The 27,065-nt window shown below is 54.1% G+C and overlaps 2 protein-coding genes across 6 annotated transcripts in view; one reads left to right on the forward strand and one right to left on the reverse strand.

Annotated features, from left to right (window-relative positions):
* Positions 1 to 11,327, forward strand: part of KCNJ9 (potassium inwardly rectifying channel subfamily J member 9) — a 44,658-nt gene extending 33,331 nt beyond the window's left edge. Inside the window, exons 4-7 of one of the 4 annotated variants that reach the window (XM_021925647.2) lie at positions 50 to 668; positions 802 to 3,864; positions 6,473 to 6,702; positions 11,091 to 11,327. In XM_021925647.2, coding sequence (XP_021781339.1) covers positions 2,844 to 3,864; positions 6,473 to 6,702; positions 11,091 to 11,198 — 1,359 coding nt within the window. In that variant the 5' untranslated portion in view covers positions 50 to 668; positions 802 to 2,843 and the 3' untranslated portion in view covers positions 11,199 to 11,327. Of the gene's footprint in view, positions 1 to 49; positions 3,865 to 6,472; positions 9,573 to 11,090 lie in introns of those variants that run through there. The other 3 variants (XM_009184633.3, XM_031654411.1, XM_009184641.3) reach the window with 3 other exon arrangements.
* On the reverse strand, positions 10,381 to 17,720 carry IGSF8 (immunoglobulin superfamily member 8). Of its 2 annotated transcripts, XM_009184623.2 has the most exons (7): positions 17,443 to 17,720; positions 13,905 to 14,282; positions 12,753 to 13,214; positions 11,966 to 12,373; positions 11,323 to 11,736; positions 10,849 to 10,979; positions 10,381 to 10,649 (listed from the first exon to the last, which is right to left on the reverse strand). In XM_009184623.2, exons 1-6 carry the CDS (start codon positions 17,507 to 17,509, stop codon positions 10,864 to 10,866), a joined length of 1,845 nt encoding a protein of 614 aa, XP_009182887.2. In that variant the 5' UTR covers positions 17,510 to 17,720; the 3' UTR covers positions 10,381 to 10,649; positions 10,849 to 10,863. The 2 variants fall into 2 exon arrangements, 1 of the variants encoding a protein (XP_009182887.2); XR_002516953.2 differs by having other exon boundaries at positions 11,323 to 12,373.
* Between the last annotated feature and the right edge of the window lie 9,345 nt (positions 17,721 to 27,065).

Consider the following 27,065-nt stretch of genomic DNA (forward strand, 5'->3'; position numbering starts at 1 on the left):
AACCCCTGACCCTGCCTTCCTTCCTTTAGTAGATCTATTTTCCTTCTAGCTACCGCCTTCTGGATCCATGGCCTCTCCAGAACTAGAGACCGTGATGGTCGGCCTGAGCTGAGAGCAGCACCTGCACACAGAGACCCATGTTGAAGGTGGTGAGCTGCCAGTTCCCAGATGGCCCTCTGAAACCCCAGGGAACCTAACACCTTATTCTCAAATACATGAAGACTTGTATTTTCCCCGAGCAAGGAGCTTCTTAGGAAAGAGCCAGTGTGCCAGCTTTGTTTTTCTTTCTTCTTCTTCTTTTTTTTTTTTCCTATGAGGGGGTGAGGAGCCAAGCTCTGAGTTGTCCAGAAGGAGGGACTTAGGCTAAAAATAGCTATGGCGTGTGGTTTGGATCAACCCCTAGTGGTACCCAGGACTGGGGAGGGGAGGGGGATGCTCTGGAGCTGTCGCCAGACTGGTTGCCGTGGAAACGAGAGAGGAGCAGGGGAGCCTGGGAAGTAGGGATGACACAGATAGCAAGTCCTAGTCAGAGCCGCGGCTACATTTAGGAGAAACAGCGGTGTCTGCGGCTCCCACCCTTCAGGGGGCCCGTGGGGGGGGCGGTGTCAGGGGCATGGACGCCACCCCCCAGGGGTCTCTGCTGCCGGCTACTCTCCTCTCCACGTGCTGTGAGTTGAGTTGCGGGGGACTTGGGGTTTGGGCCCCTATTTCCAAGGCAAGTGGGGGTTTGGGAGGAGCTGGTTCTTGGGGGAGTTTACACCAGGTCTCTCCTTCCAAAAAATGAGCCCCCTTACTCCCCAGATCTCTAGAGGGAGGAAGAGGGGCCCAGGAAAAGTGGTACTGCGATCGTCTGCAAAGGGGTCATAGCATGCACAAGAAATGAGGAGTAGGTTGGAGGAACTGAAATTCTTGGAGGGAAGATGGAGAAATCAAGTCCTTGATCTTGGGATAGAGGTAACAATTTCACACTTTCCCTTCCCCTGAGAAAAATACAGTCCCCCACTCAGGAAGACAGGATTTGGGACACATTCAAAATAAGGTTTGCCTAGATCCCTGGGGCAATGGAGACTGAGAGAGTTCTGGGGGTGATCAGACATTAGGGTTCCTTCCCCATCCCTGGGCAAACAGATCTGTCTAAGCAGGCCGACTAGGGGTCAGATTACTTATGACCCTGAGAGAACATCTGGAAGCCTACCTGGAACTAAAGCTAGGATGATGAGAGCAGGGTCTTTTTCTGCATGACCTGGGGTCTCTGAGCCAATCAATGCTTACTCTTCCTGAGGACATCTGAGCTTCAGGGAAGGAAAAGGAAGCTCATTGTCGGGGGCAGGGGAGACCCTAATCTTCCATTGCCATGGGGCTCTTAGATCCTGTGTCCCCTGACTCCATGGACAATAAATGCAGGGGGTGCCCCTAAGCTCAAAGCCATTTCATTTTGATTTCTCTTCCTGCTCTCTCTACCCCAACACACACACACACACACACACACACACACACACACATACCCTCTCCAGAGTGCTGACTGCACAGCACCTCACCCCAGAACATAAAATGCTGGAGTGCTAGGTTTAGAGTCACATACCCAGGCAGTTTCTCCCCAGGACCTGGTCAACGATCCAGGCCATCTGTGGTTCCTATGGCACACTCCTCCATCCCCCACCCACTAGCCAGCCCACGTTTCCGTGGAGTGGGAGGAGAGGATCATTCCCAGGAAAGAGAAGGGAAGGTGGAAGAGTCCCAAATCCTTATTCTAAACCTTTCCCTGTGTGGTCCATATCTCCCAGAGGACCCTGGGTGCTTTGGGGAAGGGCTTTGGACCTCTCTCAGAGCAGATTGCAGCTCAGAGAACTCCTCAGAGGGAAGCATGTGAAGCAAAAGCAGGTGGGCTTCACTTGGAATGTGGGCTTTGGGGCATATGGCAGGTGGGGGCGGGGCTGGTGTTAGGATAGTCCATGGGAAGTAAGAGGCTGGGGGAAAATATAACTAGAGGGAGTGGGGAAATAAATGTGGGTGCTTGGTGCTTCACTTGATCTGATTCCATGTCTCTCATGAAGAATAGGATCCCAGAGGGATATGAGCCTAACTCTTGATAACTCTGGGCTTCCTTTCCCAGGCCTCTGTGTGGGGATCTTCCAGTTCCCCTCCCCATTTGCAAGCTGTCTCCACTAGGAGAAAAAACCCAAGGGAAATGGGGCTGGCCCAAGAGTAGCAGTGATCGGGGGTAGGTCTCAGGGAGGATTGCTAGTGGGAATTTCCTAATGTTCCACCCTTGTGCACTGGAGGGTTTCCACTGACTTTCCACGGCTTTCATTTTTTTCTCCTTTGTAAGCGTGTTGAGGGGAGGGAGTGGAGTGGAGTGAGTGAGGTCCAAGGAGGGAAGAATGAGAAAGACTGTGTGTCAGTCTTGGGGTGAACTTCAAAACAGCCTGCGAGGAGAGCCATTGGTGGTTGCACTGGCTACAGCTGGGGAAGAGATGGTGGAAATCCTTAGGGCAGGGAGAGCTCCATTACCAGCCTGCCCCCTCCCCAAAAAGCCCCCAGTCTAGTGATTTCAGGAAGTCACTAGGGGGATCTGGGCCTGGGTCTTTGGCCCCGGGGCTGCCCCAGAGGTGCTGCACACCCCAGCTGGAGGTGATGGCACCAAGATCCCTGGTACCTCTTTCCCCTGAAAATCATCGTGGAACTTCTACAGTTCTATCCAGTTCAGGTACATTATTCCATTTGACCCTAACCACTTTCTGAGCCTGGGGGGCAGTTAGGGCTGAATGTGTTATTCCCAGAAATAGAGGCTGGGAAACACGAAGGGACTCGCCCAGGGCCCTCAGGGCTCGGTGCTGGCCCTGATGTCCCGTGTCTCCCCATCTCCCGAGGGGCCACTCATTCGGCAAACCTTTATTAAGCCCCTCCAGGATCCCCGACGCCGCCGAGGCGCCCAGCGACGCGCGGCGGGTGGCGGCAGCTCGGGCCCCCGCCGCACTCCAGGCGCCCGCAGCGCTCGCCCTGACGCGGCCGCCATGGCGCAGGAGAACGCTGCCTTCTCGCCCGGGCCGGAGGAGCCGCCGCGGCGCCGCGGCCGCCAGCGCTACGTGGAGAAGGATGGCAGGTGCAACGTGCAGCAGGGCAACGTGCGCGAGACATACCGCTACCTGACCGACCTGTTCACCACGCTGGTGGACCTGCAGTGGCGCCTCAGCCTGTTGTTCTTCGTGCTGGCCTATGCGCTCACCTGGCTCTTCTTCGGCGCCATCTGGTGGCTGATCGCCTACGGCCGCGGCGACCTGGAGCACCTGGAGGACACCGCGTGGACGCCGTGCGTCAACAACCTCAACGGCTTTGTGGCCGCCTTCCTCTTCTCCATCGAGACCGAGACCACCATCGGCTACGGGCACCGCGTCATCACCGACCAGTGCCCCGAGGGCATCGTGCTGCTGCTGCTGCAGGCCATCCTGGGCTCCATGGTGAACGCCTTCATGGTGGGCTGCATGTTCGTCAAGATCTCTCAGCCCAACAAGCGCGCCGCCACGCTCGTCTTCTCCTCGCACGCCGTGGTGTCGCTACGCGACGGGCGCCTCTGCCTCATGTTCCGCGTGGGCGACTTGCGCTCCTCACACATAGTGGAGGCCTCCATCCGCGCCAAGCTCATCCGCTCGCGTCAGACGCTGGAGGGCGAGTTTATCCCGCTGCACCAGACCGACCTCAGCGTGGGCTTCGACACGGGAGACGACCGCCTCTTCCTCGTCTCGCCGCTGGTTATCAGCCACGAGATCGACGCTGCCAGCCCCTTCTGGGAGGCGTCGCGCCGTGCCCTCGAGAGGGACGACTTCGAGATCGTTGTCATCCTCGAGGGCATGGTGGAAGCCACGGGTAGGAGCGGGCCTGGGGAGGGGAGCGGGGCTGGCAGAGGGTGGGCAGGGCCCAGGAAGGCAGGGGCAAGACGAGGGGCCAGGGGAGGTGGGGAGGATGGGTGGAGGGGCTGGTGGAGGATGACAGAGTGAGGTGAGACAGGGGTCGGGGGTGGAGGTGGAACCGAGCAACGCTGCAGAAGGCCAAGAGAAAGCTTGGAGGAATTCTTCGAAATGGCACTGGCGTGGGGCCCTGGGCCCAGAGGAATGTGTCACTTGGAATAGGGAGAGTAATAATAGCTAGTGCTCAGCCAGTACTCACCCTGTGTCATGCACAGTTCCAAAGCACTTTCCACCTCTGAGTCGATTTAATCCTAACAAGATTAAAGGTAACTTCTTGTAATTGTGCTCAATTTTCAGAGACGAGATTGCTCCAATGAGAAGTTAAGGAAATTGTCCACTTTCCTAAGCCAATAAGTGGCCATGCCTGGATTGGACACAGGCAATGTGGCTTCAATGTTTAGTGGTCCCGAGTTGGAAGGAGGGGTTAGGTTCAGGGGTTTTCTCACTGCAGCCAGGTTCAGGCCCCTGGAATTTGACGGTGAAGGTTTTCCATTGCCTGAGTTATTTCTAGGCTGGATCTTGAGGGGAGCTTAATACCTGGTCTCACTTCTGCCTCGGTTTCCCAATTCATCCATTTCCACTGACAAGGGATATAGATGATGTTACCATCTCTAGCCCTTTTCCAAAAGGAACTGGCAACTCATCTGTGATGTCAATAAGTCCAACCCAGACCTACACAGTGAAGGCTTTGGAAGCAGGTGGGAAAAGACCAGTGTTACAGGAGTCGCAAAGGAGTTTACTTAGGACTTGAGATCTAGAGGATGGATGAGGATGAGGAAACTGCGGGTGGAGGACCAAAGGCCCACTAGGGGGCGCGGCAGTCCCTGCTTCTGACGCCAGAGTTGCTGATGCTCCCTGCCGGCTTCGCTGACAAGCTGGTGCCTTCAGATGCTTTCCCTGGCCCCTTTAGGCTGAGCCTCCGCTTCACACCCCAACCCCACCTCCCCATCACTGTTCCCATTCCTGCTTAACCCCGACTCTTTCCCCTTCCCCCATTCACCCCGTTCCCTTTCCTCTCTCTCTCTCCAGCTGTCACTCCTTTTTTGCCAGTATCTCAGGCAGGCCCCTCACCCTCCAGTGAAGTTCCTGCCCGGCCCTCTTTTCTCTTTGTACCCCCAGCCCTGCCCTCTCCTCCTCGAAGCCCTTCTCTGCCCAGTGTCCCTTATGCCTCTTTCTTCTCTCTCCCACTGGATATTTTCTATCCCAGCTTCACTGAGAAATACCAATGTCTCAGAGCCAGGCTTTCCGAGCTGACAGCCACTCTCCGGTTAGCTAATGTTCACTCTTCTGTTTCCCCTTGTTCCGAGATGGATACTGGTTGGGGGCAAGACCCTGTGACAGAAAGGAGAATGACCTGCCCTGAGGGGTGCACCAGTCCAACAGGAAGATAAGACACAGGCCCCGGACAGGGAGGACGAGGACAGAGGAGATAAGGATAGGAATCTGTCTGTTTTTCTAGAGAGATAAAGCTGGAAAGGATGGTAATATTTTGGGTGAGACAGTCAGGATTCAAGACACTTTTGAAAAGCAAGAATAATGAGCCAAACCCCAGCAAGATGACATTTAAAAGGAATAAATATAAAATTCTACATTTAGGCTTTAAAAAAATCACTTATGTAAGCACAGCATGGAAGAGCACTGGTGAAAAAAAGAACTGGGAGTTTTAGTTGGCTACAGGCTTGATGTCGTAGCAATGTGATGCAGCCTCCAAAATGATTATGTAATGTTATCCTGGGCCCTATTAGTGAAAGCGTCATGGCCAGAAGAGAGAGATGGTGCACCTTCTCTTATGCGCGGAGCAGGCCACAGTTGGAAAATTTACTACACTCAAAATGCTTAAAGGGCCCTCCTTGGCCATTCTGGCTTGTAATCAAACAAGTAGAATTTTGGAAAACCAGGTCAAATGAGGAATCGTGGAGGAAGCCAGGGATGTTAAGTCAAGAAGAGAAAACATGAGGGAATCTGAGACTCCTGTTTTCAGATACTCAAAGGACTGTGAAGTGGGAGAGGAATGACGCTACGGGTTGGAAATCCCAGGGGACAGGTTTTAGCTCTGTATAAAGAACAACCCACCTATTAGAGCTATCATACAAAGGAGTGGGTCCTTTATGAAGTGGTGAGCTATCAATCCTGGGAGGTAATCAAGCACAAGCCAGATGCCCATTGTTAGAAATGCTCCTTTGGGGAGCCCTATATGGAGTGAGAAGTTGGACTAGATGATCCCCAAGGTTAGTTTCAAGGTTAAGCTTTTTTTGGCTGGCATCACCTAATGACAAGAGGGGAAAAAAGAGCTGGAGATGAAGAGGAATTGGGGCAAATGGAGAAGAGGTGAGGGAGCTGGGTAAGAACAGGAGCTAGGGCGGGGGAGAAAATGGACTGGACCAAAGGGAGGTGGGAGCCCTTAGGAAGGAATAGAAGGGAGGATGCTGGGAGTAGGGTGGTGGAATGAGAAGAGGAGAGGGAAGCCTGGAGCTGAGATCCCCCCTGACTCATGCCCCTCCTCTCAGGAATGACATGCCAAGCTCGGAGCTCCTACCTGGTAGACGAGGTGCTGTGGGGCCACCGCTTCACATCAGTGCTGACTCTGGAGGACGGCTTCTACGAGGTGGACTATGCCAGCTTTCACGAGACTTTTGAGGTGCCCACACCTTCATGCAGTGCTCGAGAGCTGGCAGAGGCTGCGGCCCGCCTTGATGCCCATCTCTACTGGTCCATCCCCAGCCGGCTGGATGAAAAGGTGGAGGAGGAGGGGGCGGGGGAGGGGGCGGGTGGGGAAGCTGGGGCCGACAAGGAGCAGAATGGCTGCCTGCCACCCCCAGAAAGTGAGTCCAAGGTGTGACCAGCTTCCTCCGGACCCCTGTGGCAGACCGGGGGCCAGACACAGGTACATGGGGAACTGCATATCGGAGGAGAAGGAGGAGGTGGAGGAGAAGGTAGGCAAAGCCCCTGGAAATGTGCTAACGTTGGAAAGTCCCCATCCCCCAGAATCTCAAGTCTAGAATCCAGTATGGAAGGGAGGGGTCCTGATTTCAGGGAAATGGAGGGTGGGGCCAGGTGAACATGCCAGTCTGTGTTTGACCTTCACATTTGTTCATGAGTGGATGGATGGACAGAGGGATGGACTTTTGGGGGTTAAATGGGAAGATGGTGGCAGATAAAGACAGCTGACAGATACATAAATGGACCAATAGACAATTGGTTCACTCAGGGCTGCCACTAACCTGTAGAACACCTCTGTGCAAATTCTAAAAAGGAACCCTTTTCCTCCAGACAGATACAGCCCCAAACCAGGGTGCATGGCTTGGGGAGCAGAGTGTAGGATGGATTGCAGTCCCCACTCACCTCTTCTGCCAGCCTCCCCACATATGGCACAACTGTCTAATGACACGGTAGGCCAAGCTGAAGCAAAGGAGAAAGGAGCCGCACCAAGATGGACACATGAGGAGGGTGCCCTCCTAGCTCCACCCTCCCCAGGATGAAGGGGTGCAAGGGGGCTCAGCAAGGTGTGAATGACCTTAGTCTGCAAGTTCAGGGAAGCAGGCAGAGCAGGGAGGTGCCTGAGCTGGGGCCTGGAGAAGGGCCTGGGAAAAGAAAACCAGCGATGGCTATTTTCTTACAGTGGAGTGAGATCTTACAGGTATCAGGCACAGGCAGGAAGAGGGAGAGAGCTCCTGAGGAGGAAGGGACAGAGAGAGATCTAGAAAGTGGGTTCACTAGAGCTGGGACACAGGGAGCCCCTAGGAAAGCAGTGTGTCCTTGGGGCACAGTCATTCACATCACTGATTGGGTGCCATGTGGAGTGGACATTCAAAAACCTGGTTCCTGTCCTCAAAATAAGGGGCACCTGGGAAAACAGAGGAATCGACCTGTGGCGACCGAACAAGGGATGATTCAAACTGACAACCTGTGCAGTCCCGCGGAGGGTGGGGGAGTGTGGGTGATCAGAAGGCTGGGGCCGGTGTAAGCCATAAGGAATATGTAAGTCAGGAGTTAGAAATCTTCAGTGTGCATTGGAATCACCTGGAGGGCTTGTTAAAACACAGATTTTTGGGCTCCACTCCAAGGGTTTCTGACCCAAGAGGTGGGTCAGAGAAAAATGTGCATTCCTAAGAAGTCCCCAGGTCATGCTGTTGCTGCTGGACTGGGGACCACACTTTGAGAACCTGTGCTCTAAGCAAAGACTTGGAAGTCGTATCAGGACATGGGGTATAGAAACTGAGGAGTAGGTGAGAGGAAGATGAGAGAAGCTAAGAAGAAGCTGAGGATCCTCACAGGAGCAGACAGAGAAATGTGAAGGGCGGGGTTTTGTGTGTGGGAAAGGGACCCGAAGCCCAGGCTGAAGAGTTTAACTTTGGGCCCAGGAACTCAACCATCAGTGGAAACAGGGCAGTGACAAGTGGACGGGGTGTCTGGAAGCTGAGCAGGCCCGACAGAGAGATGAAGCCATCACAAGGACTTGAGGGGGTTCCTGGGGAGGCCAGGGGGAGGTGGAACAGGAAGGGTTTTAGGGGCAAAGGACAGAACCCCTTGTAGGACTGGAGGCAGGATTGAATGTAGGAGAAAATCTGAGAGAAGTGATAGGAGTCAGAACATCTGGATGTGTCTGCAGCCTGCTGTCAGCCCAACTGGGCCAGGGGGTCCCAAAGACACATATTCTCACCCCACCTCCACCTGCTTCCTGATCACATCCCAGTCACCAGCGGCAGCTTCCTGGATGGTGGGGAAGAACAATGGCAAGTTGAGAGGGGCAGAGGGGTGCAAGGGACCTGAAGCTGGCCTGGAGAAAAGCGTAGGCCCAGGAGAGCCTGCCTTGGGACAGTGCCTGTCTCCCACACAGCAGCACTGGCCCAGCAAGAACCTTCTCCCTTGGCCCTGGCCACATCCCACTCCTGCCCTTTCATAAGCCCCCTGGGGAAAGCACTCGTCTTCTCTGTTCCAGGCTGGACAGCCAGGGTCCTATGGGCACAGCCAGGGTCCTATGGGCACAGTCAGGGTCCTATGGGCACAGTCAGGGTCCTATGGGTCCTCTGGAAGCAAGAAAGGGGGCCATGGAAGGAGCCCAGACAGTTTGGGTTCACTCAGAGAGGACCCAAGTCCCAGTCCCTTCCTTTCAGTCAAAGCACGGATATCTTTGCCTCAGGTCACAGGGCCACCAGGGGGTCCTGTCATCAAAGATGAGATTCCTGAATGCTGGTATTGGCTGGTCCCCTAAGAACAGATGTTGGGGTGTGGAATGGGGATTCATTTGGGTTTCAGAAAAACAGGGGAGTCTGGACAAGAGGGGATGGGCTACTTGGTATCCACACACACGCACTCACACAGGAGCCAACCCTTTGCAACTGAACAAGCAGAGAAACTGAGGCTGGAAAGGCCCCTCCTGCCTGCTGAAGTCACTGGGACCCTGCCACACCTCTCCTCGCCACTGTCACCACTCAGGGCACCACTGTACAGTGCAACAAGTCAGGAGACCTAGGTCCTACTCCTGACACTTGCTAATTAGCTCTATGACTCTGGGCAAATCGCATATCTGGGCCTCAGTTTCCTCATCTGTAAAAATGACACTTAGCAAACTCGTAATGCTCAATAAATGTTTAAATAACAACTGAAGGAGGCCTACTGGATGCCTCTTAAGGTGCCGTGCAGGTAAGAATTTTGTGCCATGCAGGTAAGAATTTTAGGATCAGAGAATCCTTAGGCAAGAAAATTCATGAAACTCCTGGGGCACTGGAGGAGGGGTGAAGCTGAAGGATGGGAGGGAGGAGATCCCAGGGTGGGTATAGGCAGGTGAAGCAGGTATATGCGGGTGTAGCAGGTATATGCGGGTGTAGTGGGTGTATGCGGGTAGTGGGTGTATGCAGGTACAGCAAGTACATGCGGGTGCAATGGCTCTGTGGACACACAGGCCCTCCCCTGACTGCCTGTTGTCCCAGCCTGAGTTCAGTTGTGTTCTGAGGCTTCTATTCTGCTGCTATCAGTCAGAAGGAACAAGAATTGCAGCCCCAGGGCCTAGTGGGAGGACTCAGGTCCAAGACTAGCCTGACCAGGAGAATAAGAAGAGTGGGGGAAAGTCTGGGGAGCTCAGAAAAGGCAATGCCCCTGGAGGCCCATGCCCTTTAACATGGGAGAAGCTGGGGAGGGGGGACCACATGCAGCTGGAACCTACCCTCCTTTTCTATGCTTCCCTCCCCAAGTAGGAGTCCAGTCAGGAGTTGTCTCAGCCCTGACAGTTCAGGCAGCAGATGGAACCCAAGTGTCCCCTCCTGGGGTAGGTGGCATGGCCCGCGGAGGCCAGATGGTGTTTGTGGTGGGAAGAGAGGCCTGGGTCGTCCAGAATAGGTTGTCAACCCCCAACCACCTCCCTACTGTGCACCCTGAGCCTTTTACAGTCTCATGGTAGGGAAGACACAGCCAAGCCTGCTTTTTATAAAACCAGTTTATTCACATTTTAGAAAAACTAATTCCAGGATGGGGAATGGCCTCCCTATAGGATCCCTATGAGATCAAGAACAGAAGGCCAGAGGGAGGGGCTTGGGAGGGAAGGAGTGGGGAAGGGGAGGCATGTCTCCCATTCTGGGTAGTGGGAAGTCAAATAAATTAAAGGAAGAGTGGACAGAGGGAGAGGGTGTCCAGGCAACCAGAGGAGGGCTTGGAGCTGGGCCGGAAGACAGTCAACACCTGCAAGACCTGAAAAGGGCGCCCAGCGTGAGCTAAGGACAGAGAGCCCTGCGTGGGGCTCCCTCGTGGCCTCCACCCCTTAACAGGGCCCTGTGGATCTGAGCTGCCTACTCCTCCTCCAGGTGGGGCCTGGGAGGGGGCAGCTTGGTTCAGGACTTGGTGGTGGGAAGCCCAGTGAAAACAAGGTTGGGGGGTTCTTTTCCCTCACCTGGGGAGTAAGAGATCACCGTTTTCGAAGCCTCTTCATGAAGCAGCAAGTGATGGTACCAAGGACAGTGGCACCAGTGACTAGGGCCACCCCTGTACCCACCAGCAGAGGCACAAACAGGGTGTCCAGGGCTGGGGGAGAGAGTATGACTGTTCAGAGAGGATGCCATCATCCTCCACCCATCACACTTGCCTCTACACATTCCCCATCAAGTTCTCTGAACCCACCTTCTCCATTCACAGGCACCCCTATCCCTGCCCACAGCCTGCCCCCTCAGCATGCAAGTCAGCATCAACCACAGAGGACCCCATGCAGGTGGGCACTGCAGGGCTGGAAGTTGGATTTTTTGAGACTTCATGTGACAGGATGTGGAGGAGAGAGATAGTAGCAGGAGGGTGAGAAGATGGGAAGGGAAGGCCAGCAGCAGGGGCCGGGAGGAAGGCAGAGTGAAGAGGGTGGAGGGGTGTCACTTACCATGCATGTAGGGGTAGACTGTAACAGGCCCTGAGCGGGCACTGCCCGCCTGGTACCAGCTGTAGTCGGCATGCTGCACCCAGGCGCTGGGGGCGCAGTGGTACACGCCTTCATCCTCGGGCCCCAAGCTGTGCAGTCTCAGCCGATGGCTTCGGGGCCCCACCAGCTCTACGCTGACAGGGCCTCCTCCAGGCCGGACTCCCAGCTCTGCCACACCATCCTGGCCCACGCCACCCACCAGCTGGGCAGGGACAGAGCTGAGCTCTCCGTCCTCTGGTCGCTCCACCCACCAGCTGGCGGCCAGCCGCAGTCCTGGGGGGCCACCCCGCACAGAGATGTTGCACAGCAGGGAGGCAGTCTCCCCCCGGTACACTGTGCCTCCTGCTAGCCACGCCACAGCCTCCAGCACCACGCCTGCAGAACAAAGGACATGGGGTCAGAGGGTGCAGGGCCAGGAAGCATGGGGTTAGAGCTGCTGCCAAGCACCGCCGCAGGAAACTCAGGGTATTCCCACAATATTGGGAGAAGAGGAGCGTGAGGCTGTGGCATGCAAGCAGCTGATGGAGAGGGAGGGGGGCATGGAAACAGAAGGAAAAGGGGTTGACAATCCTCGAACCGTGTCCAGGGCCCAGCCCCCTCTCACCTTCCTCCCGCACGTGCACAGGGAGAGGCCGGGAACGGGCACTGGCTGCTTCACGAAGCCGGGTCCCAGACCCCCGAACATAGGCTTTGGCGAGGCAGCGGTAGGTGCCCGCATCACCAGGCCTGGCAGCCTCTAGCCGTAGCCGGTATGTTCTGGATGCCACCTTCTCCATGGCAATGTGTCGGCCCTCATAGCCAGGGCCCAGGCTGCCCACACCCTCTGTGTCCAGCTGGGCTACCAGGCGGCCAGGCCCAGGTGCCCCCGCAGGTGCCATCTCCCAACCTACAGAGTATGCAGCATGACGGCCTGCTGGGGGAAGTGCCCCTGACACATTACACAGCAGTTCCAAGGGCTCCCCTGGGCCGATCCGACGTTCACCAGGCCCCACTGTTACTGCCAGCTGGCTGGCTGAAACACAGGAAGGGGAAGAGGTGTCATGGAGGCAGGAGGGGACACAGAGGCACCTGATTCCCAATTTTCTGTTTCCTCCTTGACAGCAGCAACTTCAAAACCTCCTGTCTGCCCCTCACTGGGTATGATCATCTTTCTACTTGGGGGCTTGAATCTCACCCCTCAGCCATGGGCCTCCTATCTCTATACCCAATTTCTGAGCAGAGAAAACCCATCAAGGGCAGAGGGGGAAGAAATGCTAACAAGGCTGCTCACTCTGTGGAAGATGAGTTCCTTGGAGTCAGATGATAGCTCTCTGGTACCCCCTGCGGCCACAGCGCCCACCAGGATACTGTCCCTCCCAGCTCCCACAGTGGGATGTATAAGTGGTACTTACACAGTGTCTGCACGTCCACGTGGGCCAGGACAGCCCTTTTCTCTGCGATCTGGGCCCAGCTGCCATCAGGATCCTGAATCCACTCAGCGGCAGTGCAGTGGTAGGTGCCTGCGTCGCCTGCCTGGGCACCCCCTACTACCATGCGGTACCGATCGGTCCCTTCCTTGCCCAGACGAAGCTCCCCTGCAGCCAGTCGCTCAGCATAGGGAGCTCCGGCCTCCACGGCCAAGTCTGACCGGATTCCCACCACTTCCTGCAGAGTTGCTCGCCCAACTGGTGCCTCAGGCACAGATCGCCCAAAGGACACAGCCAGGTGTGTGTGCTTCTGTGTGCTTGTCCTCGCCAGGCAGCCCAGTGCCAGCTCCTGCCCCTCATGCACCATCAGGCGTGGGGGTGAGGTTGGGGCCTGGCGGCCTCGGGGCCCTGGGGGGGCAGCAGACACCTGGAGGGCATCTGGAAGAACTGGAGAGAACAGCTGGAGTGAGGGAGGGCTGGGAGCCGGCAGCCCTTGTTACTGTTTCCTGTGTACAGCCTATCTCCCTAAATAGACTGTGAGCTCTCAGAGGGCAAAGATTGCATGTTGTATTATTTCCTCTGTAACTCAGTGGTGCCAAGTGCAGTACTGGGCACAGCACAGGCACTCAATAAATACTTGTTGAATTTCATAGAACCAGCCCACGTTGGTTCTATGTTCGAGACTGACCCCTGTTTGAAATACTGAGAAAAGTGGTTCTGTCTGCCTTCTCAGAACACAAAGAAACTTAGTGAGAATGTCACACAGTCTCACTCCTTCCCTAACTCTACTCTCTTTGCCAGATCTGGGTCCTGTACTGTCCAGGAGTAGAGTCTATTCAACCCAATAGTCTTCCTCGTTCTTGGGAATGGAAAGGGGAATGGACAACTTAAGGACGCTTCTTCTCCCAGGAGGGGTCTTGATATGATAAGACAAGCACTGGCCTGGGTGAGGCAATCTGGGTTTGAGTCCCATATCAGTCACTGAGTTATTGGGCGACTTTGTGCAAGTCACTTAACCTCTTTGGGCCTCAAGTTCCTTGGCTACAAAACCTAAGGGGCAGTTAGATAGGTCACTTGTGGCTTTGACTTTCTGCCTTGAGAGGGTGTGTGGCCCCACCCCATCCCAGGGCCCAGTACCTCTCAGCTCCACCTTGCCGCTGTAGCTGCCCAGGTAGCGGGTATCAGTGGACGGGGTGTGGCACTCATAAATGCCAGCATCCTGGGCCTGCAGGCGGGCAATCTTGAGCACCACAGCATCACCTTGTAGGCGCTGCACCTGCACCTCACCCGCCACCACTCGGGACTTGAAGATAGCATAGGAGAACTGGGTATCCTTGGTACTGACAATGCCCAGTGCAGTATCTGGGGCCTCAGGCCTATACAGGAACCACTCGAAGTTCTGCTGGGCAGGTCCCTCGTAGCCGGTCACATTGCAGGAGATGGAGACAGCTGTTCCAGTCACGCGGTACAAGGGCCCCTCGGGGACCAGCACCTCCCGGGCCCAGCATCCCATTCCTGTAGGGAAAGGCAGAAGAAGTTGGAGATGCCTGGTTCCCCATTCCATGCCCTCTGCCACCACAAGCACCATTCTTGATCTCTGCCTACAAAAGGAAAGGACACCTGGGGAAGATGGTCCACAGCTTGGACCCTGTTCTGAGAATAGGAAAGGAATGCTGTGATATAAGACACCTGGATCTCAAGAAGGTGGCACGGGCCCAGGATTGCCTTGGCACCTAGATGCATCCCATTTCTGGTGGACTAGAAGCAGAGCGCCTGAAGGCAGAAAGGAGTACATCTGATTCCTGACCTAACCAGGCTTTGGTTCCAGCTAAACCTTGATCTGTTCCTGCCACTCACCCACCTCCATGTCTGCCATTCCTTCCTCAGTGCCTGGCCAGGGGAGCCTTCTGGCTGGGGGATGCTGAGACTACATGTCCCTCCCCTTTGCTTGAGGGGAGCTGGCAGTCTTGCTCAGAAGTGCTAGTTGGCTCAGCTGTGTCACCTGGACCAGACAATGGAGCCAGTGACCCTAGCTGGAAAGGGCACAGGCCCAGTCAGTTCTCACCACACAATGCCCTCCCCCCTCCAGCTGCGCCATGAGCTCACTGCTTCTCTCACCCCACAGGGCTGCCCAGGCAGCTGGGGCTTCTGGGGCCAGGTCCAGGCTCTGCTCTCGCCATTGGGGCAGAAGATCCCCTCCTCCAGTGCCTGCCAACCTTCCTGGCTAGCCCAGCAGACACACAAGGCGCCTGCCCCAGTTCCTTAACAAAGCCTTCATTTGCATATGGTGTGCATTCATTTACATATATGGCTCTCTTTCTGTAGGGAGGCATTAAATCCCAAGCTGCCCCTTCTCATCTCTCTCCCTTCAGAAAGGCCAAACCTCTCTTCTTCACCCTACTCCACCCCTATGCCCAACTCTACCCCAGCAGATACTCCTGGCAGACTTAGAGGGCTTAGCTCCTCCCTTCTCTCCTTCCATAGCTCCCACTAGATAAAATCGCAGAACCTCAGAATGTAAAGAGGGCTAGGCTACCCGTCCCCCCTCCCCATTTTACAGATGAGAAAGGTAAGGCAGGAAAAGCATAATATCTTAGCCAAGATCATGCTGTCCCTAGATGGCTTCCACACACTCCTCCAGAGGGGCAAAACCAGGGAGGAAAATGGGGAAACTCCAAGGCCAGGCCTGAAGGGACTGACCTCACCAACCAGAGTGTCACTTTTAGGCCTCCCAGGGGGATACCATGGACTTTCTGCAGAAGCTAGAGGAAAATGCCCAAGAGTCTGTGGTCAAACTCTACCCTCCAGCTTCTCTAGAATGGCTCCTCTGAACTTCCCCACCCTTGCTGCTGGGCTCCTAGCCCCTTCCTTTATCCTCTGGCTGAGTCACAGGGAGAACTCATGGTCTGTTGTTAAGGGCACAGGCTGTCAATCAGGAAGTGAGATTCCAGCACCATCCCCATGCCCAGCTGTGTGGCCTGGGATCCAGTCTCTTTCTGTCCTAGGCCTCGGTTTCCACACTGGAGGAGAACTAAGAGCTCCAGCTCCGACCGTGCATGAGTGCGTATGTGACTCAGGAGAGCCCTGCCCCAGGCCAGGCAAGTTTCATAATCAGGGTGATGGTGGAGACGGCCAAGCTGACACCTTCCCTGACTGCCTCGGGGCAGACTGCTCAGAAGGCCCCCTCCCATCTTCCTGGCTCCACAACTGCTGATGCTTGGAGTTCCCCATGGGAAAGTTACCTCCACAGCCTTAGGAAATCAGTTGCCACACAGCTCTCTCTCCCCTCCTCTGTATTAGTTGCAGCGAGGAAAGGGAGAGCAAAGAGGCCTGCTTTGGAATCAGATCTGTGTTCAAATCCTAGCCCTAATACTCACTAAATGTGCTCTCTGGGGCAAGTTACTTCAATTTCCTCACTTGTGAAATGAATGTAAGTGCCCACAGGCAGTGGGTGCTCAGACGTCTGCGTGCTCCTTTTTCAACCACAGGCCAGCACTTCCCCACCTCCCTGGGCTCCTCCCTGCTCCATGCTGCCCACTGGGGAAAACACGGCAAGTGCTAGGCAACCCAGGTCCCACAGAGCCTTCCTCTCTGTACATCCTCCTGCCACCTGCCCAGGGACCAAGGAGAGGACTCATCCTAGCCCTGCAGGGCCCAGGGACCTGTAGCAGGGGAAGGCTTTGCTTGGTGCCACTGTGGAGCCCTGGTCTAGAAACAGGCAGCTGGGGCTACCTTCAGCCTCTGCCTTGACAACAGCAGCTCTGAAGTCACCATCCCCACCTCCACGCTTCACTCTCATTTCAAGGGCTTCAGCCTCATCAACATCTGTACTGGCAGTTTCACTTCTCCACGCCATACTCTTCCCCAGACCACCTCCTACAGGCAGCCTTCCAGTTCAGGCCAAAAACAATTCCACTGTCATTACCCCCATGCATCCATGCAAGATTAGCCCAGAACAACCCACCATGAACACCCACCACAGCAGGCACAAGGTGCTTTGAGATCCCAGGATCAGTCTCCATGGAACCTGGTTTCTCCTGAGGCAAGGAAGCTGGAACTAAGCGGGTGTGAAAACTGATGGGTGGCTGCAGAGCCAAGTGCCATTTGGGAGAGAGGAAGAAGGGCAAAGAGGGACCCAACCTGGGGTGGAGATGGGGGTGAGAGAGAGAACTGCCCCCAGTTGATGAAGTGTGTGGAGCGCAATTGGGAGAGACTTACTTCAAAGATCGTGGGCAGAACTGGCCTCTGGGCCTCCAGCCAACTCTAGGGCAATTATGAAGCTGGGCAGGCACTGCCCACGCAGGGCGGGCACCCAAGGCCAGGCCTGGAGCTGAGTGTGGGGCAGAAAGGAGTCGCAGCATTTGGTGCAGCGACCCCAGGACGTGGGTATGCTAGCTGAGAAGTGGGGCCTGCCCCAGGAGGCCAAGCAGTGCCTGGGGCAGCACTTTAGTGGGTCCTCCCTGTGCCCCACTCCCTGACTTAGAGCTGGGGAGCCTGCACTCTTCCCAAGACTGGCTCGGCGGGCAGCCACAAAGCGCAGCTGGCCGCCGTCCCCGGGGAGGCTGGAGGTACCCCTGACGGAGGAGGATGTGAGGAGCCCCGAAATGCTCGGGACGTGCTGGGTGGCAGGCACCTGCCCGGCGGGGCCGGGAACCGGAACGGGGGCCTGACTTACCTAGCATTAGCAGCAGCAGCAGCAGCGGCGGCGACGGCGGCAGCAGCGTGGGCCTGAGGGCGCCCATCCTGCGCGGCCAGCTCTGGGGAGGCTCCGGGGGATGGCGCGGGTTCTGGGGGGCCGGTGGGGTGGGGGGCGCATGCCCAGGTGGGGGGCAGGAAGCTGGGCAGCGAGGCGTGGGTGCGCCGAGCGAGCTGAGCTGGAACTGCCGGATCCCCTCCCTCCGCCCCTCCCGTTGCTTTCCCTCCAGCCCTCGGCAGTTCTGAGACCATTCTAGCCCCGGCCCGCCCCGGCACCGCCCCTTCCTCCGCCCCGTCTAAGCCCGCCCGGCCCCGGACCCAGCCCTGGCCCGGCCCCCCAACCCCGCCAGACTCAGTCCTTTGCTCCGCACTTGGCCCCGGCCCCGCCCTGCCGCTCGAAACTCACCTTTGCTTCGCACCGGAGTCCCACCGGTCCACCCCACTCCCCATCCATCCCATTTCCTTCCACCTTGTTCCAGCCACCCCTGCAAGACTACAATCTTGCTTCCACCCAGACCCAGCCACCCAGTCAGCCACCCCAGTCCCCCCAGGGCCCCTAACATCCTTCCAAACCTGTCCACAATGGACCCCAGCCTCCACCCACCCTAGCCTAAGCTCCACCAAGGCCCCCCAGCAAGTGAGCTATTGCACCTCCCGGCACATCAATTCCCACCACCCCCCTCACTTTAGGCGCACCTCACCCCGCACCTGCCAGCCTTTCCTGGAGAATTGGGTGCAGGGGCCCTGGGATGGGCTGTGGCCACGCATTTAGAATTCAGTTATTTTCTCTGAGCCATAGTCCTCGCTGCAAACCCTGTTGAAGTAGGGGTTGGCAGAACCCAGGAGTTCCTAAAGGCGAAGGGTTTGAGCTGAAGGGCGCTTCCAGGATCCACAAGGTCACTGGAGACCTGTTTTTCACCCCCTCAGAGGGCAAAACCAAAAGAAAAATGGATTACGAGAGGCGGCCGTCCATGTGACGTCATTTCTGGGTTAGGTGATCCTAGCCCAGTTGTTTAACCTCCTTCAACTTCAGTTTTCTCCTCTGCAAATTGAATTGAGGTTGATCACACCACCCAAAGGGCATGATAGGTAATGTACATAAAGTGTTTGGCACAGGAAACTAACACGAAATGGGAGATAACGAAGGATTATTTTGTTTTAGTTTTTGAATTATTATTTGAACTGCTTCCTAAGAGGCTTAATTTAGACCTAGTTTAGACCTGGCGTTTAGGTGAAGGAGTCTCTATGTTCAGTGACAGTGGGAAGAGATGAACATTGTTCTGGGAAGAGTGGGGCTTGCCCTGGAGGTGGGAGAATGGAGGAGGCATCCTTCAGGTGTTCTGTCTCTTCCTGAACTGTAAAGATGGGGAGTGGGGACGGGCAGGAAGGATGAGACCAAAATGGGGAGAAGAGATGGCCAGGTTTGCAAAGCCAAGGCTGTCAGAGTGGCTGTCAGTGGGAGGTGATCCCAGAGCCCATTTACCACCCTCTACCCTCCAACACCCTCCCTCTCCCCTCTTCCCTCCCACTCGCTCACCCCCCCCTTTACAGAAGAGGAAACTGAGGCCCAGAGAGGGTAAGTGGCACAGGCCAGACCAGACCTTCCTTGACATTGTATTCCTCAAGCGTGGCAGAGTGCCTGACTCTGAGAAGACGCTCATGGGGTTGCCAGTAGAAGCCACATTGAGGAACCCTGGAGAAGCCAGAGAAACTGAGGCCAAATGTTTGGGGCCTTGAAGGGAGATCAGAGGTCCAGCCCTCACCTCCCAGGACTGCCAGCACTGGCCCATGAACAGGGTAGTAGGGTGCCTTTTATTCCCACTTTGAAATATCCACAGCCTGGTTGCTCTGGAGCCTCATCATCTAAATCCATCCACAGGCATACTGAGCTATGTGAAAACTGAAACTCATAGGGAAGCTTTTGGAAGAACACGTCTCTCCCTTTATAATGGATTTAATTATCGAGTGGATTGAATGCCTTCATGATGCTTGAGGGATGAAAGACGTTACCAATTGTAATAATGACATGTCATTTATGAAATGCTTACACAAGAAGGCCCTTTTGGATATTAGTCCTAGTCCTTATAGCATATTTTGCAAGGCAGTGTCATTTAACGGAAGAGAAACTTGAGGTTAGACAGGTTAAGTATCTTGCCCAAGGCCACACAGTTTTTAAGTGGCTAAGGGGTGACTTGAGCCCAGGTTTGTCTATCCCCAAAGCCCCAAATCTTCCTACACCTCACTGTCCCTCCTCCCAAGCCTCTCCACCCTGTAAACTCAGTCATTCAACAAATATTGATTGGGCCAGGCCTGGTACTGGGTACTGGAGATGCCATGGTAAACAAGGCAGGCCTGCTCCCCTGCCCTCAGGGAACATAGTTCTATATGTTAGGGATACATTTCATAAACAAGTCATAACCAACCCCCGGTATAAGCATGATGAGAGAAGTCTTCAGGGAGGTGAGATATCCTCTCTTACCCCGCGGCCTGGGATGGGGAAGGAGCTGGGGCAGGCTGGCATTGAGAGCTGGGTTGGTGTCTCCCTCCAAAGGGGATAAGGCCCAAGGAGAGAGCAGTGTCTTCAGCAGGCCCCTCCCCAGACTCCGGGTTCCAGCGGCGGCCAGCAGGGGGAGCCCACAGCCCAGGCCTGACGGACCCCTCAGCTGCTTATGTAACTGGGAAAGCTGGGGGAGGAGAACAAACCCCAGGCACGAGGCACGTCACACACACGGACACATGTCCCCACTGTAATGGAGCGGGGATCATACAGAAAGACGGCTCCCAGAAACACACCCCCACAGAGCCATGCGCAAACACATACAAGCTGCAAAAACAAGGATGCATGGTGTAGATTGGAGAGCACTCATCTCATCCATTAAAAACACACACAGGCCTCCCAGCACCTAGGCTGGTGCCCTAGGGTGGGGTGAGCAGAGAAAGGAGGAAGGAAGCCCTTCAGTGAGTTTCCAGGCCAGACTGAGACACGGAGGAGGGAGCCTGGGTTTGCAGAGAGACCTGGGCAGGCATGCAGTAGTGACCGTGAGGGACTCTGATGCCTGGCTGGGCTGTGTTGTCATTGCCATCACCAGCTTCCCACCTGCCCTCCATATACCACCCCAGGCATGGGCCTGCATCTGACACCGGTCCTGTTTCACATGAAACAGGTCTCATTTCACCTCGAGATGACAAGGCACCAAGGTGGCACTGAGGTGTCATGAGTGTTGTTAAAGATAATTGAGACCCACACTCTGCCCAAAAGCAGTTTATAATCCAGCTGATACGTGACACACTGCAGTCACAACCAAGGAGACAGCTCTCAGAGAGGAGCACGTTCAAAGGCAGGACCATTCACATATGCTGGCCTGTGTCAGGCACTAAATGTGATCTCATTTATCCTCATGTGCTATTATTATCCCTGTGAGAAAACTGAGGCATAGAAAAGTTAAGAAACTTGTCCAAGGTTAATGGATTAGTTACTGTCCACACAGGGATTCGAAACTGGGATCGCCTCACTGTGGAGCCTGTGCTTCTAACTCCTGTTATGTTGCTGCTTAAAGACAAATGTCACTAGGGACACAGTTAAATATGAGTTTAGCACACATGACTATATACCAAGCTGTAGACACAGATACTGCCATGGGGACAAAGTGACAACTATATCAAATCCATAAGCACACACGCTCATCAGACAGTCAGACATATAGAAATGGCACAAGCATACACATAGAACTCAGCTCTCTCTCTTTTAAATGTGTATCAACCCTAGCTTATTTGGGAGCTAAGGATCACACACAAGAATGTCCTGTGATTTGTGTGTGTTTATAAAGCGATGGCCCATACTGCCCTGATGAGCTATATTTTCCCACCCTTCCAGAAGGGAAAATTCTCTTTGCTGAGTTGCTGAGAGGCTCAAGCAGGGTCCGAGACAGAAGTAGTGCAAAAACCTACCCTCGCCCTGATAACAAACTCATTCAGAGACACACTGAAACAGAAGTGCACATACAAAGATAAACACAGAGACATTATGCACACCCAAACACCAAATACAGAACCACAAAGCCATCTCCCCCTCTGACACACACACATACACACACACACACACACGCACACACACACTTGCATTCCACCCTCTCCCTCCCCGCTTTTCTCCCTGAGCCAGGCGTCTGCATCTTCATGGTGGAGTGTGTGTGTGTTTGTGTGTGTGTGTGTGTGTGTATGCATGTCTACTCTCTGAGCCCTCCTCTTGCCCTGGCTAAGCCCATACTCCTGCCCCCATTCTTGAACCCTGTGCCAAGGGGAGCAGCACAGCTGTTCAAGAATAGCAGAGCCACGATGCCACTGGGGCTTTGGCACGACCTGGCCCTGACTTCTGAGGGGGCCTTGCCATTTCTGAACCAAGGATTCTTGCCAGCTGCCACCCACGCTCGAATGCCATGCATGGATTCCTTGGAGCTGGAATCCCCTCGGTCTCCCTCCTGACCTCCTGACAAGTTATTTGTTCCCCAGTCCCATCGGGTGGGCGCCTGGGAGCCTGGGCTCCGCCCCAGATGCTCACCCATCCCACTTCTCCATTCCCAGTCTGCCAAGAGGGAACTGACAACTCAGATATGTCTGAGGGTAGCGTGGGACTGAAGCAATCCCCACTGTGTGATATTACTTCTTCTCTAACTGAGCAGCCTAGGGTGGGGTGGGGGTCAGCCAAGGGCAGGAGATGGCAGGGGTTTGGTTAGACAGAGGTTTGTGGGCTGAGTGTTGTAGATGAGGCTCAGGGGGCAGGAGGCGGGTAGCACCAGGTGGCTGCCAGTCATTTACGAGTTTGTCTCCACCCAGCTGTGAGTGGAGTGAGAAGGGAACAACAATTGCTAATACCTACAGAGCATCTACTTCATGCTGGGCACCATTGCACACACTCTGTGCACATTCATTCATTCAGCTTTCGCAACAACCCCATGAGGTGAATACTACGAGTATCTCTATTTTACAGCTGGGAGACAGAGGCACAGAAAGCTCATATAATTTACCTGAGGTCACACAGCTAGCAAATGGTAGCACCCAGATGCAAACGCAAGCTATCTGACTCCCAAACTTCAGTTTCCCAAACATTCTTCTTCCCTTCTTCCTCCTGTTTCCCTAGCCTGCCCACATTTGCTGAGTGACTGAGGAAGTGAGGACACACCAAGTGACACATTGATACATACATACAATTCAGGCACACACATGCATATCTGGTGCCTATGCAACCTTCTGAAATAACTTTTTCCACTACACAGCTCCAGCTTCCAGCACATAGTGAGTGTTCAATAAATATGTGTTGAATGGATGAATGCAGAACTGAAGGCCCAGGAACAATGAGCGTTGTGTGTGTGGTGGTATGGGGAAAGAGGGAGGGGAAAGGAGGGATTTCTCACACACACACACACACACACACACACACACACACACACACGGCCCTCTGCTGCGAATAATGTCAAAGACTCACTTCTAACTCTGGGGTCCCAGTCCTTCACAGCTACCTGGGTGGGGAAAGAGCAATGTAACCAGGCTTTACAGGATTCTCTGAAGACAGGGGATGCAGAGAGAGCTCTGGAAGAGGACTTGAGGCGCACAGCCACCTGGGCCTTCCAGCCAGGCACAGCTCCTCCTGTGTTTTCACCTCTCCCTGCCCCATGCCTGCTGCGCTGCACTGCAGGCTCTCCCCTGGCTCCCTCGGGACAGTCCCTGCTTCCTCCGCTTGTCCACCTGGACTCTCCAGGAACCCGGCACCCCTTGGCTATTTTGGCCGAAGAGTAGACAATTCTCCTTTTCCCTGTTCCAACTGAAACAAGGGTGGAATTTTTCCAAAGGCTCTCTATTAGGAAAGTGAAGGGAAAACAAAGCCAGAAATACTCTGCAAAAACAAAGAAACAGATGGAACAGTGGGGGTGACTGAGCTGGCCATGGGAAAGAGTGGGGGCCTAGAGTTTCGATGCTAGCGCGACCCACCCCCTTGCTCCCACTGCACCCTGTTCTCAGCTCCTTGGTAGAGTTTCCCACTCTGCATTGTAATTACAGGGCTTGTTTATATCTGCCTCTCCATCCTGGCTGTGAGCTTCTCAAGGCTACTGTTAACTCTTTTTTGCCCTTCCCCAAAGCCTACAGAGTCTCCTGGCAAGGAGTAGAAGCTCAGTAGACATTTGCTGAGTGACTGAGGGAGTGAGAACACACCGAGTGACAAGAGGGGGAATCTGGGCCCTTCCTCTCGGGTGGTCATGTCGCCTCCACAGTGCACACTGTTATTTCCTCTGGAGTCCATCGTACACTAGTCACTTCCATCTACAACTGATAGAAAGTTCCTCCTCTTATTTCAGAACCTGAACCTTCCATCCCTTGGCAAACAACCCAAGCTGGCTTCCCAAGCAGCCTAGGAAGGGCTGAGTTCTGTCCTGTAGGAAGGCAAGGGTGCTGGAGATCTGATCAAGCTGAAAAAGAAATTACAGTCTGAAGGCCAGGACATTGGAAATCAAGAGCACAAAATAATTGCTAACTTTCACTGGGCATTGTAATTCTCAAAATGACTCTAGAAGTTAGAGCTGTTTAAAAAAATTGAAGCTCAGAGAAGCTAAAACATTTGTCCAAGCCAGGCACAGTGGCTCACACCTGTAATCCCAGTACTTTGGGAGGCCAAGGCTGGAGGATCGCTTGAGCCAGGTGTTCAAGACCAGTCCGGGCAACAAAGCAAGACCCTGTCACTACTAAAAATTAAAAAAAAAAGAAAAGAAAAGAAAAGAAAAAAAAACTAGCCAGGCATGGTGGGCATCAACTGTAGTCCCAGCTACTCAAGAGGCTGAGGCAGGAAGATTGCGTGAGCCTAGGAAGGTGAGGCTGCAGTAAGCCACAGTTGCACCACTACACTCCAGCCTGGGCAACACAGCAAGACTCCGTCTAAAAAAAAAAAAAATGTGTCCAATTAGTGGTAGACCTAGGATTTCTTCTCCAGGCATTCTGACTCCACGGCACAAGTCCTCAGCCATGTTGCGGGCTGCATCTGTACCATACAAATTATTGTCCTCAGAGGGAGCTGGGAGATGACAAAGGTGTAGAGGTCCAACCAGCCAGCAGGGCAGGGTGACAGGGAATCCACTTGGTACTGAGGCCCTGAGCACTGGCATGAAGGATCCCAGCTCCTGAACTAGAGAGCCCTGGCGACAGGGGACCGGCCAGAACAAACCTGGAAATCAGGGGATGAGCCAGGTTACCAATCAGCAGCTCAGGCGTAAGAAATAAAGCTTCTGTGTTTTCAATTAAGTGAAAAGCTTGGGGGCTGGGATTTCAGAAGCAGACAGCACAGACCTGGATTTGCCTGCTGTGTAGCCTGAATCCCGTTACTCACTTTCTCTAGCTTCAGTGTCATCGTCTGTAAAGTGAGAATTACTAGAGTGCTCATCTCATTATTTTTCGAGGATTGTTGTGAAGATGAAATGAAAACATATGTATCATGATGCCCCATTATGATCAAAGCTAGGGCCCACAGGCAGAGTGGGACCAGTGACAAAGGAGAGGAGACTTCTAAATGGGTCTCTACTGTTCACTGGCTTTCCCCATCTGCTGTCTCAGTTTGCCCAGTCTTCTTTCCCCTTCCAGCTCCCACAATCCCCTTGGGAGAGGGTAACCTACAGCCTGCCTCAGCTTCCTCACCACACTCCTCAACCCTCCACAGGTTATATCCAAACTTGACCTGACATGGAAATGGTTTTCCCAAAGGACACACCAGTGACCTCTGAGTTGACCAAAAAAAAAAAAAGTGACCAGCTTTCCTTTCCCCTTGGCGTCTGAAATCTGAAACTGTTAGTTTTTTGCCCCTTAAAACGTGTTCCTCTCTCAGCTTCCTGGCCCCTCTACTCAGCCTAGTTCTCCATCTCTCTGTCTTCTCTACCTTGCCATCTCCCAGATCCTCTTCCTCTACCGTAGGTGTTACTATCCAGGATCATCCAGGATCCACAGACCTCTGTCCTCTGGCTCCCCTGTCTGGGCCATCTCCTCTGCTCTCCTGGCTCAATGTTCATCTCCATGCGGGGATTCTTATGGCCCATGCCCTCTCCCAAGCTCCAGTCCCCATTTCTGTCATCCACTGAGTGCCTTCATCTGAAGCCCTGCCTGGAGTACCTCAACCTTCATATACCCCTAAGCAAACTTGCGGCTTATTTCCCAATCTCCTTCCTCCCCTACCCTTATTTTAGTTAACTTTGCACCAAAGTCCTCACCACCCCCACCATCTCCAACTGCTGCCTTCCTTACCCTGATGTCCAATCAGCTGCCAAATACTGAAATTCTACCTCCCAAACATCTTTTTCATCCATCTCTGTCACCTCTCTGTCTTGCTCCAGACCGTCACCACCTATAGCCCCCATCAGTCTCTCCCTTCCAACCCAACACCCTGTCCACATACAGGCGCACACCCTGCCATCAAATGAGCCTTCCTAGAACACAATTTCAATGAGATTACTCCCCCGCTCAAAAACTTTAAGTGGCTCCATATTGTTTATAGCAATATTTCTCAAACTTGCTTGGTGGTAGGAATACAGATTCCCACTCTCCACGCCCACCCTCATGAATCAGAATCTTGAAGAAATGTCCCTGTTCTTTTATAGTTTTAACAAGCACCCAGGTGATTCTTATCATCAGAGCCTTTTTAGGAAACACTAGCAATTAGAATGGCAATTACTCCGGCATTCAAGGCCCTCCATGAAATGGCTCCAACATCTATTGCCAGTATTACCATCCATATTTCTTCCTCGTGCACTGAGTGCTTCCACTCTCTGTGCCCGTGCTCACATTGTTCCTTCTCCTTTATCTCTCTAAGTCAGATCCTATCTATCTGTCCAGGCCCAACTAGAATGCCACCTCCTCTATGAAGACCTTTCTGATTCTTCAAACTGAGAACCATCTCCCCCTTCTCTGGGCTCCCACCACCCTCTAAAATGCAATGGTGAGCAACCAGCAGCCAGCAATACCTGGCTCAACACAGATGCACAAGAGTTGGCACTTTTTCTTTCCCTTTATCTTTCAGAGCACTCCTCACTGTTGCCACTGCATCCAGACGGTTCTGGTCATTTACTCCTGGGGACAAGAACCCAAAGGAGAAGCTTCAGTGAGTCCTTACAGCATGGAAGTTAAATGTGCAGGCTTTGGAAACAAAGTAACTAGGTTTGAACCCCAGCCCCCCTACTTGGGTAAGCTTAGGATCTATGTGCCTCAGTTTTCCCATCTGTAAAATAGAGTTTTGAGGACTAAGGTAAGTACTACATGTTGTCTTCATTAGTTCTGGAGTCTGGGAAGTCCAAGATCCAGGTGCTGGCAGATCCAGTATCTGATGAGGGGTCCCTTCCTGGTTTGCAGATAGCCACCTTCTTGCTGTGTCCCCACATGGTGGCGAGCAGAGAGAGGAAGCAAGCTCTCTCACGCCTCCTCTAAAAGAGCACTAATCCCACCCTCATGACCTAATTATCTCCCAAGTGCCCCACCTCCTAATACCATCACAGCAGAGGTTCAATCTGTAAATTCTGGGGAGACACAAACGTGCAATCTACAATAAGTACTCACTAACTTAGCTATGACGAGCTACAA

This window comes from Papio anubis, chromosome 1, assembly GCF_008728515.1.
Source record: "Papio anubis isolate 15944 chromosome 1, Panubis1.0, whole genome shotgun sequence".
In the NCBI taxonomy this organism is placed as follows: domain Eukaryota; kingdom Metazoa; phylum Chordata; class Mammalia; order Primates; family Cercopithecidae; genus Papio; species Papio anubis.

Excerpts from the sequence above, each read along its gene's own strand:
- IGSF8 (XM_009184623.2), bottom strand. The coding sequence starts at position 17,509 with ATGGGCGCCCTCAGGCCCACGCTGCTGCCGCCGTCGCCGCCGCTGCTG. Across the intron at positions 13,215-13,904 it reads CGGCAAGGTGGAGCTGAGAG|TTCTTCCAGATGCCCTCCAG; the intron begins GTACTGGGCCCT and ends TGTTCTCTCCAG. Across the intron at positions 12,374-12,752 it reads CGTGGACGTGCAGACACTGT|CCAGCCAGCTGGCAGTAACA; the intron begins GTAAGTACCACT and ends CCTGTGTTTCAG.